General features: G+C 46.0%; 1 protein-coding gene across 1 annotated transcript in view; it reads right to left on the reverse strand.

Moving 5' to 3' along the window:
• Positions 1-10,012: 10,012 nt before the first annotated feature.
• ARHGEF37 (Rho guanine nucleotide exchange factor 37) overlaps positions 10,013-14,025 on the reverse strand; it is a 117,482-nt gene continuing 113,469 nt past the window's right edge. Inside the window, exon 15 of the mRNA XM_088475773.1 lies at positions 10,013-12,236. Coding sequence (XP_088331899.1) covers positions 12,006-12,236 — 231 coding nt within the window. The 3' untranslated portion in view covers positions 10,013-12,005. The remainder of the gene's footprint in view (positions 12,237-14,025) is intronic.

Raw genomic sequence — 14,025 nt, forward strand, 5'->3', positions numbered from 1 at the left:
TTGTGAGATTTGTGATAGGAGACACCAGTGTGGAGAAATTTGGTATAAACCGCCGGTAATAATTTGAAAAACCCAAGAAGCGTTGAGTAGCCTTCAAGGTTTTTTTTAACGGCCAGTCAGAAATGGCTTTTAACTTCTCCGGATCCATCCGAAGGGTCTTTCCAGAAATTATGTGCCCTAGGAAGGGTACAGAGGTTTGTTCGAAAAGGCACTTGGATATTTTTCCATAAAGATGATGCTTCCGGAGGCGTGCCAAGACTTCGCGGTCATGCTGGCGATGATCTTGCAAATTTTTGGAAAAAATTAGAATATCATCCAAATAGACTATAACAAAAATGTAGAGGGCATCCTGGAAGATCTCGTTCACATAACCCTGAAATATCGCTGGGGCGTTGCAGAGTCCGAAGGGCATTACGAGATACTCGAAATGGCCGTCTCTGGTGTTAAAAGCGGTCTTCCACTCATCTCCAGCTTTAATACGTATTAAATTATACGCACCCCGCAGATCAAGTTTGGTGAACAAAGAGGCCCCGCAAACTTTATCAAAAAGCTCCGGAATCAGAGGCAGAGGATATCGATTCTTTACAGTAATCTGGTTGAGACCCCGGTAGTCAATACAAGGCCGAAGCCCGCCGTCCTTCTTGCTAACAAAAAAAACCCCGCCCCTGCTGGAGAAGTGGAGGGCTGGATAAACCCCTTAGCTAGATTCTCCTTTATATATGCCGCCATAGCGGCTGTTTCAGGAACTGATAATGGGTAGGTTCGACCCCGAGGAGGGTTCTTCCCTGGCAGGAGCTCAATACCACAGTCCCAGGAACGATGATGAAAAATCTTGATAAGCTGCTGGTAGACCGGGAACAGAGGAACACTTGGGCTTGTCAGACGGGGGGAAGCTTATATTTCCACTGGAGGACACCGCGTTAGTGCAGACAGGGAGTACTTGGATGAGACATCCATGGAAACAACTTGGACCCCACGATAAAATCTGCATACTGGACCACTCAAATGTAGGATTGTGCTTTTGTAGCCAGGGGAGGCCTAAAACTAGTTCATAGGCTGAGTCGGGAAGAACAAAAAATTCAATAGTGTCCTGGTGCAGACATCCAATCCGGAGGAACACCGGCAGGGTTTTTGAGGAAATGGATCTCCCTAGCAAGGTCTTGCCATCTACACCAGAGAGCAGTAATCTGTTTGGCAATGGAACCACCGGAATGCCTAGGGTCTGAACCAGTGACTTAGAAATAAAACTGCCGGCAGCCCCAGAATCCACAAGGGCTTTAACCATCCTTGTCCTGGACTGGTAGGAGAGAGACACAGGCAATAAACTGTCATTTATTTGGGAGGAGTCAGAAATAAGCCCCAATTGCATGCTCCCAACATCAATTAGGGTTTCGCATTTCCCGACAACACAGGACAATTCCTTAATGTGTGCTCCGGAGCAGCACAATACAAGCACAATTTATTTTGAAAACGCCAGTTCTGTTCGGCGGTACTTAACCGGGATCTGTTAATTTGCATTGGCTCCTCACTGCTAGAGAAGGAAGGAGAGGAATGACCTCCCAAGGATGGGCGATCCCAAGGACGATCTCCACGCCCCCTATTTCCCCACCGCTCTCTATGGCGAAGGTCAATTTTTATACAGAGGGATATAACATCCGAGAAGGTGGGAGGTAAATCCCTAGATGCCAATTCATCCTTCATCCTCTCAGATAAGCCATGTAGGAAGGCTGCCTTAAGTGCTTCCTCGTTCCATTTTAGTTCGGACGCCAGGGTTTGAAATTGTACTACATACTGCCCGACGGACCGGGTACCCTGACGGACACGAAGCAAATCTGAAGAAGCAGAGACAGATCTCCCGGGTTCATCGAAGATCCTTTTGAAAGCTGCCACGAACTCTTCATATCTAGATACGAGCGGAACTGTTCGTTCCCACAAGGGGGAGACCCAATCCAGAGCAGCCCCAGTTAGTAATGAAATTACATAGGCCACCTTAGACCGGGAGGTAGGGAAATTCTGGGGTAGGCATTCGAACTGGATCTCACACTGGTTTATGAAACCACGACATCGTTGAGGAGTACCATCGAACCTCTCGGGAGTAGCCAAGTGCAAACGGGATTTTTGAGGAACGACCCCCGAAGGTAATACAGGAGAAACCGTAGGAGCAACAGAAGGTGGAGCATGAGACATAGCTGCCAGAGTGTTCTGAATAGACAGGAGCTGACCAGATAATTCCTGTAGGTACTGGGCCACATGCTGCTGTGCCGCCTCTTGGTTATCCATGCGAGTCATTAGCTCCTGGAGATTCCCAGTACCTGGGGAGCCTGTAGCTTCCATTTGGCCTGAACAAGCTGTGACGCTGGGAGGCGGTTTTCTGGAAGCTGAGGCCTGAGGCTGCGGGAGGAAACGGAGGCGAGGGGCCTGAATGTACGACCTCCGCATCCACGGGTCTTGGTTGTTGGCGAGACCTAGTCAAAGGTGCGGAATCTAACCCAAATCTAACCCACGAGATGGTGTTCACCAGTGATCCCACCAATCGGGATATGGGCTTGAGCTGCACCCCGTAAGCAGGTCGCGGTCCTTTGACTAGGTGACCAAAGCCTGTGGGAAAAAGGAGAGACGAACACTCGTGGCCCAAAGGGTCTGTGCCAGTAAGGGGCACGTAGGGACACTGTACTTGAGGTACAAGGAAGTGTGCACTGCGGACACACTCTACCGGGTTGCCGGTTAGAAAGAGTGCACTACAGTGCAATACTGTAACACGTAGGTAGAGACCACAGAGTCCAGTAACGAGGTGGGTAGTGGTACTGGAGCCAGCCAGAGATTATGACTCTGGAGAGGTGGGTACGTATAACTACACTCAGGCTATGATGGTAAAGCACTGGTGAAATGGATAGTATACTGCACACAGGCGGCGGTGGTAACGCACTGGTGGAATGGAGGTATATTGCACACAGGCGAGGTGGTAACGCACTGATGAGATGAATGATATAGCTGCACACAGGCTGAGGTGGTAAAGCACTGGTGAGATGAATGATATAGCTGTACACAGGCTGAGATGGTAAAGCACTGATGATATGAATGATATAGCTGCTTACAGGCTGAGATGGTAAAGCACTGATTAGATGAATGATATAGCTGCACACAGGCTGAGGTGGTAAAGCACTGGTGAGATGAATGATATAGCTGTACACAGGCTGAGATGGTAAAGCACTGATGAGATGAATGATATAGCTGCACACAGGAATAGATGACTGGAAGCAAGGGAACCTGGAACGAGAGACCACTAGTAACACTAGCAGCGACAATGGTTGTTCAGGCAACTACCTGATACACAGGAGCCGGATATATACCCCTGGAAGCCCACTGATTGGTCCACAGCCTCAAATGACCGGCCAGACTGTCAGGGAAGGAAGGCAAGTCAGAAGAGGAAGTGTCATGGCGGCGCCCATGACAGGAACTCCGATCCCCGCGCACCAGGCCGCCCAAGACACCAGCATCAGGGAGAATGCTCAGCACCTCCCACGTTGCCGCACCAGCCGCCCGACTGCCCGGGAAGTCAGAGGAAGCCAGCGGGACGGTAAGGGACGGCCTATCCCCGGCTGAACTCTGACAGATTTCTTCCCAGCTGTTCTGTGACTGCATTGTTTGTTTGTTGCTCAGTCATGGCCAAAGCTTTGAATAGATTGAGTAGACAATTCGCATAAGAATAGTTTACAGGCTGGGTTAAAACATAGGCTATAGGGTCAATCCAATTAGGTGTAAATTGCGAGTAGCGAATTTGTTTCTTTAAACTCGCAGACTTCGCATCGATGCACTCTTCCGAGAATTCTCCAATCCAATTAAAAATGTACATTCGCACTACTAGCAGTGGAGGGGTGCGAATTGACTGCCAAATGAGATTTGAGAGAAGTGCATGAAAAAGTGGGGAGACCACCATGGAGCCTCCAAAATGGATAATAGCAGAACCGCATAGAAGGCTGTTTATGAGCATTAGGAAGTACTGTAGGATTTTAAATGGCTGATTTGTGCTTTTTTAAAAAAAAAAAATGTAAGAAAATTATAAAAAAAAGAAACATTTTTTGTTTAATCCCAAACAAAATGAAATAAAAAATGCAAAATAAAGTAGGAAAAAAAGGTGATTTTGAGGGCGCCTTGAAAATTTGTAAAAAAAATGATGAAAAAACAATTATTTTTCAATTAAAATATTGTAATTTAATTTAGGGTGCCTAAACTAACAAAAAAGTTGATTTGGGGGTAATTTGAGGTCAATTTTTTTCCCCCCCAAAAATGACATGTAATTATTGGACTAATTAAGCTTATTGGAAACTTCCAATTGCCTAATTAGTCATTAGGGGGTGGGCTTCCAAGGGATTCAGCACAGTATCCTGACATTTTAACCTTAAAATAAAAATTTTCCTTTCCATCTCTCAACCTCAGGGAGGTGTGAATAGTAAAATGCAAATTCAGTCTGACTGTTTCAGTGCAAATTACTTATACCCTTTTATGGACTTAGAAGAAATTGAGTTAAAAAGGGTAAGTTCTTACCATAACTCTTAATTTCTTCTTCAGGGTCCATAGGGTGTCCACAAAGATTACCATGGGGACGTCCTAATGCAGTTTCCCCTAAGGGTAGGGACGCTCCTTACCAGAAAAGAGAATCCTGCGTCCAAAGGAAGCATCCTCAGAGGCAAAAGTGTCAAAGGCAAAAAACCTAAGGAAGGTGTGGACGGAACCCCACGTAGACGCCCTACACAATTGTCTAGGAAAAATGCCACGGCAAACCGTACATGAAGGTCCGACAAACCGGAACCACGTACTCTTCAATCAAAATGAAAACCCAGGGATACCACTTAGGAAACCTTTCATAATGGTTACCTTTCATATCTAGGACAGCTCTGTCCTAGATAGGAAATTAAAAATAAAAAGCAATCAACCAAGCAACCCATAAAACTATAGGGTCATCACCTCTGGGTGAGCACCCTTATAAATAAGAGTGCTAAGCTCTGTGACAGATGCAGGCTGAGGAAGGCTTCCTTGCCCCAAGCATCGTCCTGACCACAAAGCTAGAGAAACTTTCAGCTCTTAAGCGGGATAACTCAAGAGTCACGCCGTCAAGGACAGACTAGGGAGGTCCGAGTGCAGACAAGGACCCTGTGCTAACAGGTCCGGCTGTAGAGGAAGTGGAAAAGGAGTGTCTATGGTGAGACTCTGTAGGTTGGTAAACCAATGGCGCCTGGGCCAGGCTGGAGCTATCAGTATCACTGTGCCGCCTTCTTGCTTGAACTTTTGGAGAACCCTCGGGAGGAGGGAGATCGGAGGAAAGAGATATGCAAAATCGAAGTCCCACCTCACTGCCAGAGCATCCACGAAGGCGGCCGGGGGGGGGGGTCTCTGGTCCTGAATCCGTACGTGGGGCCCTTGTGGTTGTGACGTGAGGCCATGAGGTCTACGTCTGGTAGGCCCATTTGTCCACCAGGAGTTGACAGACCTCCGGGGGGAGAGCCCACTCTTCGGTGTGTATGTCCTGATGGCCTAGGAAGTCTGCTTCCCAGTTTAGGACTCGATGACTGAACACTGCCGAGTTTGCTGGGAGATGATGTTTGGCCCAGACCAGGATGTTTGCTACTTCCCGCATGGCTGTCTGACTTTGCGTGCCTCCCTGATGGTTGAGGTAGGCAACTGTAGTCAAATTTTCAGACTGGATTTGGACTGGCCTGCCCTGGAGAAGGTGTTGCGCCAAAGTGAGCGCTCTGTACACAGCTCGAAGCTCCAGGATATTTATAGGCAGGTGACAGTTGTCCATCGTCCCTGAAAAGTATGATGACCTGTCACAGCACCCCATCAGCGAAGGCTGGCATCCTTCGCTGATGGGAGCTCCCACTCTGGGATCCAGAAGAGGCAACCCTTGTCCAGATGGGACACCTGTATCCACCATGAGAGGGAAAGCCTAACCTCCGGAGAGAGGAGTATCGTCTGGGACCAGAACAGATGATACTGTCCGTTCCACCGGGAGAGAATAAGTTGTTGAAGGGGCCTTGAGTGGAACTGGGCATACTACACCATATTGAAGGTGGATACCCTGGACCTCATGACCTTCATTGCTGAGTGAATGGATACTCTTCTTTGCGCACAAGCAATTGCAGTACCAAAATATTGTCTGCTGGCAGAAAGATCCTTTGTACCTGAGAATCTAGGAGTGCACCCAGATGTACCATCCCCAGTGTTGGAAAGAGGGAGGACTTTTTCCAATTGATGATCCAGCCATGTGCTTGCAGACAGGCAATGGTCAGTTGGAGATGGTGTTGTAAAACAGCCTGTGACTATGTCAAAATTAAGAAGTTGTCTAGGTATGGCAGGATTCTGACTCCCTGACGCCTCCGGTAGTCCGTCATAACCGCCATTATCTTGGTAAAGACCCGAGGGGCCATTGACAGACCAAATGGTAGTGCCTGAAACTGGTAATGTCGCTGCAGAACAGCAAACCATCGTTGGTGGGATGGCGTAATAGGCAAATGCAGATACGCATCCTGAATGTCCAGGGAAGCCATAAAATCCCCAGGTTCCATTGCCAGAACAATAGCCCATAGAGCTTCCATGCAGAACTTGGGCATGCTAATAAACCTGTTCAGAAAAGGCCGATGAGACCCATTTGGCTTCTGAATCAAAAAGAGAGTGAAATAAAAAACAGTTCCTCGATGAACTAAAGGAACAGATATTACCACACCTGAACCTAGCAGGGAGTGAATGACTTCCTCGAAGGCCTGGGCCTTGATGGGGTTTGATGGAAGACCTTTACAAAAAAATTGCTGGGGAGGAAGTCTCCGGAAAGTGAGACCAGATCCACGAGAGACCACTTCTCTGACCCAGGCATTTGTGGTTGTCTGATGCCATGAGTCTGCGAACCGCAGGAGGAGGCCCGCCCCATCAGGCAGAGGGTTTGTCTTCAGCCTTATGAGCTGGATGTCTGGCCGCCCAAGGCTGCTTAGATCTAGACTTGTTGGTCTTGTCTGAAGCAGGCTGCCTTGGAAAGGACTATCCTTTTGCCTTACCTTGGGGATGAAAGGCCCAAAAGGAAGACCTATTAGGCTTAGGAGTACCCGCTGATGGCAAAAAAGCAGATTTTGAGGCTGCCAGGGTAGCCACTATCTTGTCCAACTCTGTGCCAAACAGTACATTGCCAGAGAAAGGCAAGGATTTGAGGGCTTTCTTAGATTCCGAGTCCGCTCTCCAGGATCGTAGCCAAAGGACTCTGCGGGCGACTACCGAAGTTGCAGATTCCTTAGAAACAAGGAGCAGCTTCTTCCAAATAAGAGGCCACCGAATATGGGAGATGTAGGCCATTTGCTCCTTGGTAGCATCTGATGACATGCTGTCTTCTAGTGCATTCGTCCATCCTTCAATAGCCTTAGCAACCCAGGCTGCGGCCCTATCTGGCCTAGTAATAGCGCCAGAAAATGAATAAACAGACTTAAGACAAGTCTCTAGTTTTCTATCTGTATATATCTATATTCAAGTTTGAATTAACTGCTCTTACTGGAGAAGGAACATCCACTATCTAATGGCAGTCCTCCTTACCCGAGGGGGACCCTGGAGGAGAACCCTGTGCATCATCTGCCTCTTCAGATGATGTGTCAGAATTTGAAAGCTGGGCAGAGTGAAATAATACAGGCCGCCTATGTGCCTTGGTGGCTAACTGTCTCTCCACCTGTAACATAGATTGCTGAAAGGCGGCAGACATATGAGCCATATCCTGAGCTGGGTGAGCATAAGCATCAATTCAGGAAGGATGCATAGGGAGTACCAACCTAGCAGGCTGTACCTGTGGGTACCTCACCGTAGGTAGGAAGCATGGGGGCTGATAAGCGATCCACTAACTTTGTCATAACCTGTGCAAAGGAGGACACCCAAGGTGGCTCCTGCACCGGTACTGGTAAGGTAAGCTGGAGAAGAGGTACATGTCAATTAGCACATTGACCATCCTGCACAATATTCTGAGAGGATAAGCCTGCTGAACAGGTTATGCATGTAACCAGCACAAAGGCCAGAACCTCCTGTTTTCCCTTGCCTTTGGAAAACATAGTAACACCAGTAAGCAGCACACAATACAGTGTATAGCTAATAATGCAATGTGATAACCTTCACAAATACAAGTAAATGTACAAATGAACCCCATACACACCTGGTAGTGATGGGTTAAGAAAGAGCAGCAGGGATATATATATATATATATATATATATATATATATATATATACTCCAACCACTGGCGGCACTCCGGATAACAAACGCTACGGACACTTAGCTGGTTTCAGCGACGTTTCAGCGCCTTTAATCAGCGCTTTTATCAAGCATATACCCGTTTGGAGGTCACAGTGAGGAGGGCACCCGGTCCAGTTATATAATATACCTGTGAGTGCCGGATCTTGGAGAGTTATATATATGTATATATCACCATAGCAGAACTAGCACAGGTCACATACAATGCAAATAAATACAAATATAAATATACTTGCAATGGGCACTGAATCAACTGCTCGAGGAACACTAAGCTGGTAGGATTTGAGTGCTGTATAACCTGGCTCCAGGGAAAGTTATACAGGGAGACAGGACCCAATCTCCTGAGACCTACAGCTTCAGGTTCTCCCAGGGAAGTGCTAGCCAAGCTCAGCTGGTGCCTGCCGTAATCACCGGACCGCTCACCAGTGTTGCAGCACTGGCAGGGGTAGTAGGAGCAGGTACGCAAGCGTCCACTAGGACGCTCAGCGCGACTTGCTCAGAAACAAAGTAAAAACTTTAAAATATAAAATAAAAGCTTGGGGCTGTCTAACACAGCCCCACTGTTCTCAAAGGTGCAAATGCTTCTGCCAGCACCAAAGGAAAAAACTGGCTGCCTGTGGCTGGGGTATATGTGGAGGAGGTCCGGGGCATCCTGGGAGCTAAAACATTAACTGTTGGGTGCACGGCTCACTTCAACCAACTACACCCCATGGTAATCCCTGTGGACCCCCTATGGACCCTGAAAAAGAAAATGTTCATGCATAAGTGTATCCAAATTGGATATCCATTGATTGCCAATAACTTGATACTAAGGTACTGGAAATTACACAAGACTCTTGAAAATTTGTTTTAAAATAAATCAAGGCATAAAAGCTTATTTTAAAACACTGGTCATTTCCAGCAAATTAGTAGCAACTGTGACACCACACAGTTCCTTTATGCAGGGGCTGGCTGGCAACATTCAGCCTGGGGGGCAAACACAACCATGTACAACTTTTTTACCAGCAGACTGCGACGGAAAAAGTAGTGTCCTAATGTCCAACTGCATGGAGAGGTGCCCGATACCATAGAATGACCAAAGAGTGTCACTTTACTTCCCAGCTGATAACTGAAAGTGAGGAACAACCAGTGTTATGGTGCATACACACTGTCAGATTTTGCAGGACGATATAAACAATAACGATATCGTTTTATCGTCCATTTTTTGGCCCCTTCCAACCCCCAAACGACGGACTATGAACGGGCATGGATGGTCGATAACGACCATCGCCCGTGCATGCAGCCCAACTTGGTCAGTATCGACCAGGTTACTATAGGGAACTGCGATCGTTAATCGCGGGTCGTTATAGTCGTTTGGGGGTTGGTGGTGTGCTGGATGATCGATATCGATCATCCAGCACATGCAGGACTATCAGACAACGATATTGTTATGGTTGTCTGATTTGACCGTATTTATGCACCGTAACACGGTTGATAGCACTAATATGGAGGAAATGATAGACCTGATTTGGCTACTGCACAGTTATATGCTAAGATGTTACTGTGGTAAACAAAGCCAATCTAATTGCAGCTCTCTTACACAGACTCAAATAAGAATGTTACAGGCAGCAACCATTTATATAGAGGGGACATGGGTGAATCTGGTTTTACTCTATTATCTTAACTCTGTACAATGTGTCTGCTACAGCCCAGTGGGAGATGAAAAACAATACAGTCCACTATGTAAATAACAGCATTTATTACATGTATTACAGTAGCAGCCCCTACTGAAGTTTTATACATTTCATTTCCCCCATAGGAGGAGTAAGGAACAGTCCAAGCTAGTCAATTAAGTGTACATAGATGCATTAGTCTGCTGAATATAATCCTCCAGTGTAAAACTATACTAACATTTATAATGCAGTTTATCAGGCATGATTGCACTGGCCAGTGAAGGTTACAATCTGTGTTGGTTTGTGTCTTAATCAAATAAGCATAAATAGATAACAATACAATTAATAGCAAAGTCCATTTAAGACAAGAAGCCGACACTTCTATTAAGAGATTTCCAGGAAGGCAGCAGGCCAGCAATTAGCTTCATATCATCTATGAATAGATTCTTTGTAGATCTTTTACAATTGCGATCCGCAGTTTAGAGAGAAATTCTCTGTTGTAACTGCAGCGTCTTCCAGCTTAGGTCACTATGAACCTCTTAGCGGTGAGCAGAAGTGTATGATATCTGACACATACAAGTTACCTCCGTTCCCTAGATTTGTAGGAATCAAGAGTAATGGTGCACACAAAGCACAGGCTGTCTAATAATGCCTCATGTATCTCCAGTGTACACAAGATTGCATGCTGGTCTGCCATCATCATACTACAGTACAGTGACTCTAAACAGAAACTAGTGCAATTTCTTCTGGCTATCCTCTGATCAATGCAAATCCAATGGGAGTGGGGGGAACTTGCAAAAATCACATTAAGAGCTGATTTGCAAGATGGATACCCACGTTCTATTCCATTCATATAATTATTATGTAGATCCACACTGCAAAATAATTCAGGCATTTCATTCATGAAGATTCGCATGTTTTGTTAAGGTCATATATAGTGCAAGGTCATAAGAACTAATTAGAGTACATGAAGTCTGCTGCTAATGCAGCTTGCATAGCTAGTGAGGTCAGTATATGGAGTCTTGTGTGTTTATCATGTAGATAACTACACTGCATATAAAAGACAACGATTATACTTGTTTGATAACAGCCTATGGGGTCTATTCAGCAACAGTGACGATGTTGCCCAGAATATTATCAGGCAACATTGTCACGATATTTTATCAATTATGATAAAATAAGTAAGCTATGCAGCATTATTTTCAGCAGGGACAGCGGTTGCGGTAACAAACTGCCCCTGCGATGTCACAGAAGGGATTGTTTTCGGGATTACGAAAACAATCCCTCCTGTTTGTTCCCTGCGCATGCTCAGTCATACGCTCGGGAACAATCTCCATCCTGGCTTCCCAGTGACCACGGAGGGGTAAGTACAGCTTTAGCCTCCCGAAATTGATTGATATGTGTATACAGGCTTTATACTAGTATATTTATGTGCCTTTATAATTAACATTTATATATAAATGTTAAATATAATCGCACATAAATATACATGTATACAGGCTAGTATAAAGCTTGTATACACATATCAATCAATTTCGGCAGGTTTAAAAGCCTCTAGAGTGACTTACCTGTCGCCGGTCACCGAGAAGCAGGGATGGAGACTGGGCGGGCTTACCAGATGCTTATGGGAGAATTTCCCTCTGTCCCTGCAGTTTTTGGGATATTTAAGTATTTTCTTCGTGTAACGCCATTCTGAAATGGCGTTATATAAAGGAAATATCTATCGAGTGATTTAACACTTTTTGCTTTGCTGACTAGCAAAAAGTGTTAAAGCGCTATAGAGATCAATGGCTGATCCCTACAGGGCGGAACTCTGCGAGATGGGAAGTAATGGAGAAGATAATTGCGTTATCTTCTCCATTATCCCATTGCTGAATAGGACATTTACAGAAAAAATACGGAAATCATAGTTTCCGTATTTATTATGTAAAAATATCAATGCTGAATAGACCCCTATGTGTTACATGCAGATTACATGCAGGACTACAGTTAGTTGAAAGCCACACAGAATGAGAGGAGCTGTAGCCATACAGTGTACGATGTTGTTCAGGGACTCCTGGGAGTGATCATCATGATTCTAGCGCTTAGGGATCACCACATGACTAGTGGATGTCCTGCGTTTGCTTTCTTGCACCGGTACTCTCAGTAAGTAGCTGGAGGGCACGTAACCCCTTTGGCCGCTTGCTTCCACTAAGCTCCATTCCGGACTCCCGTTCTTGTCATGTGGCTCCAGAACGGTCACCTGCTCACCTTCCATTATGCTGACTTCATAAGTGCTGCGCGCAGTGAATGAATATCCTGCAACAATCTGTGAAGTAAGCAATGGCCATCAGTACACAGAAATGATGACAAATAGCGCTATCTCCATCCAGTCTTTAATATTAAGCTTAATACTTGTTTGTTTTCAGAAATATCTTTACAAATGACTAGAAGCCAATTCTCTCTATACATCTTGGAATTTTTTATTAAATATGAGAATACAACTTGTAATTGTAAAACTTGTTGCACAAGGGTACTACATACATCTTACCCCCGTGTGCTACAAGTCGCGTTAAACATAACGTGTGAGCGCCATGCGTCTCGATAGCGCAGAGTGTCTTTTTGTGCAACTTTTTACCATCAAATTTGTTTTATTCGCAAAGTGATGCAAATAGGTCGCTGATTAAAATGATATGCGGCATGCCTATTCTGTGTTCAACTGCAAGTGTATCTGCATGGCAAATGCTACGTTACAGTGTCACAGCCGCGGACACTGTAACATAGCATTTCGCATACACTTGTAGGTAAGGTAGGTAAAAGTCACACAAAAAGACGCTCGGTGCTACCAAGGCATGCCGCAACTAGAAGGGCTGTTTAACGCGTGAGGAAGTAAGATTACTGTGGACACATTTGTAAATACTAAGGAGGGTGGAAGAGGTGCTAACGAGGGAAAGCTTCACAAATAGCCAAAGTATATAGAAGAGTATTTGCGCTGCAGATTTGCACAGTCATAAATTAACTTTGTAGGCTCCATATAAACTTAAAGATGTAATGCTGGGTACACACTGGCCGATATATTGGCCGATCAATCCAGGGAAAGTTATACAGGGAGACAGGACCCAATCTCCTGAGACCTACAGCTACAGGTTCTTCCAGGGAAGCAGTAGCCAAGCTCCGCTGGTGCCCGCCGTAATCACCGGACCGCTCACCAGTGTTGCAGCACTGGCAGGGGTAGTAGGAGGTTAATCTTGTGGTTACATCACTGATACAATGTCGCGACATTGTATCAGTGATGTAACCACAAGATTAACCTCAATTAATCTTGCGGCTACGATGTAGCGGTTCCCACAATAGACGTCTATGGGGATTTCTCACCATAGACGTCTATGGGACACACAGGCTGGCCGCATTCAGCTAATCAGGGAGCTGCTCCGACGGAGATGCTCCCTGATTGGCTGGCGGCCCCTTCACTGACGGGGCACACGTGTGCCCCGGTCATTTACGCGGAGCAAAGGTATGTGTACACACATACCTTTGCTCAGTCCGTATGGATCGGGTTTTTGGGCGTTTTTTTATTTTAACCCCTGGATTGCCTACTTGGACAAGTGGACGTGATCGACGCATAGGAGAGGTGAGTATGGATTTTTTTTTCCAGGTACACCTCTATGGATTACTTTGGATACTAGGTGAGTATGTGTGAGTGTGAGTGTGAGTGTGAGTGTGCATGTATGTTTTATAAAAATTATACTTTCACGGTGTATGTTTGTTTATTTACGTATTTCTTTAGTTGTGGAACTACAAGTGCCAGCGGGCCCGTAATGCCCCGCATGCTGGTATTTGTGGTTCTCCAAATACCAGCATGCAGGGGAGGCTTGCTGGTACTTGTGGTTCTACAACCAAAGACAATATGGAAACTTTAATTTTACACTTTACACTATCAACCCGGCACCCACCGCCCTAGGGTGCCGGGGATAGCCCCGGGCTATCAGTCTAGGCCTGGGGTGCCCTGGAGAGGGGGACCCCTTTATTGGGGGGTCCTCAACTCCCCAGGGATCCCCGGCCTGGACTGACTAGCAGTCAGGGATAATGCTTTGGCCGGGGAAACCGGTGAAAGGTTT

Source organism: Taudactylus pleione, unplaced genomic scaffold (genome assembly GCF_031769625.1).
Source record: "Taudactylus pleione unplaced genomic scaffold, aTauple2 ptg000178l, whole genome shotgun sequence".
In the NCBI taxonomy this organism is placed as follows: Eukaryota; Metazoa; Chordata; class Amphibia; order Anura; family Myobatrachidae; genus Taudactylus; species Taudactylus pleione.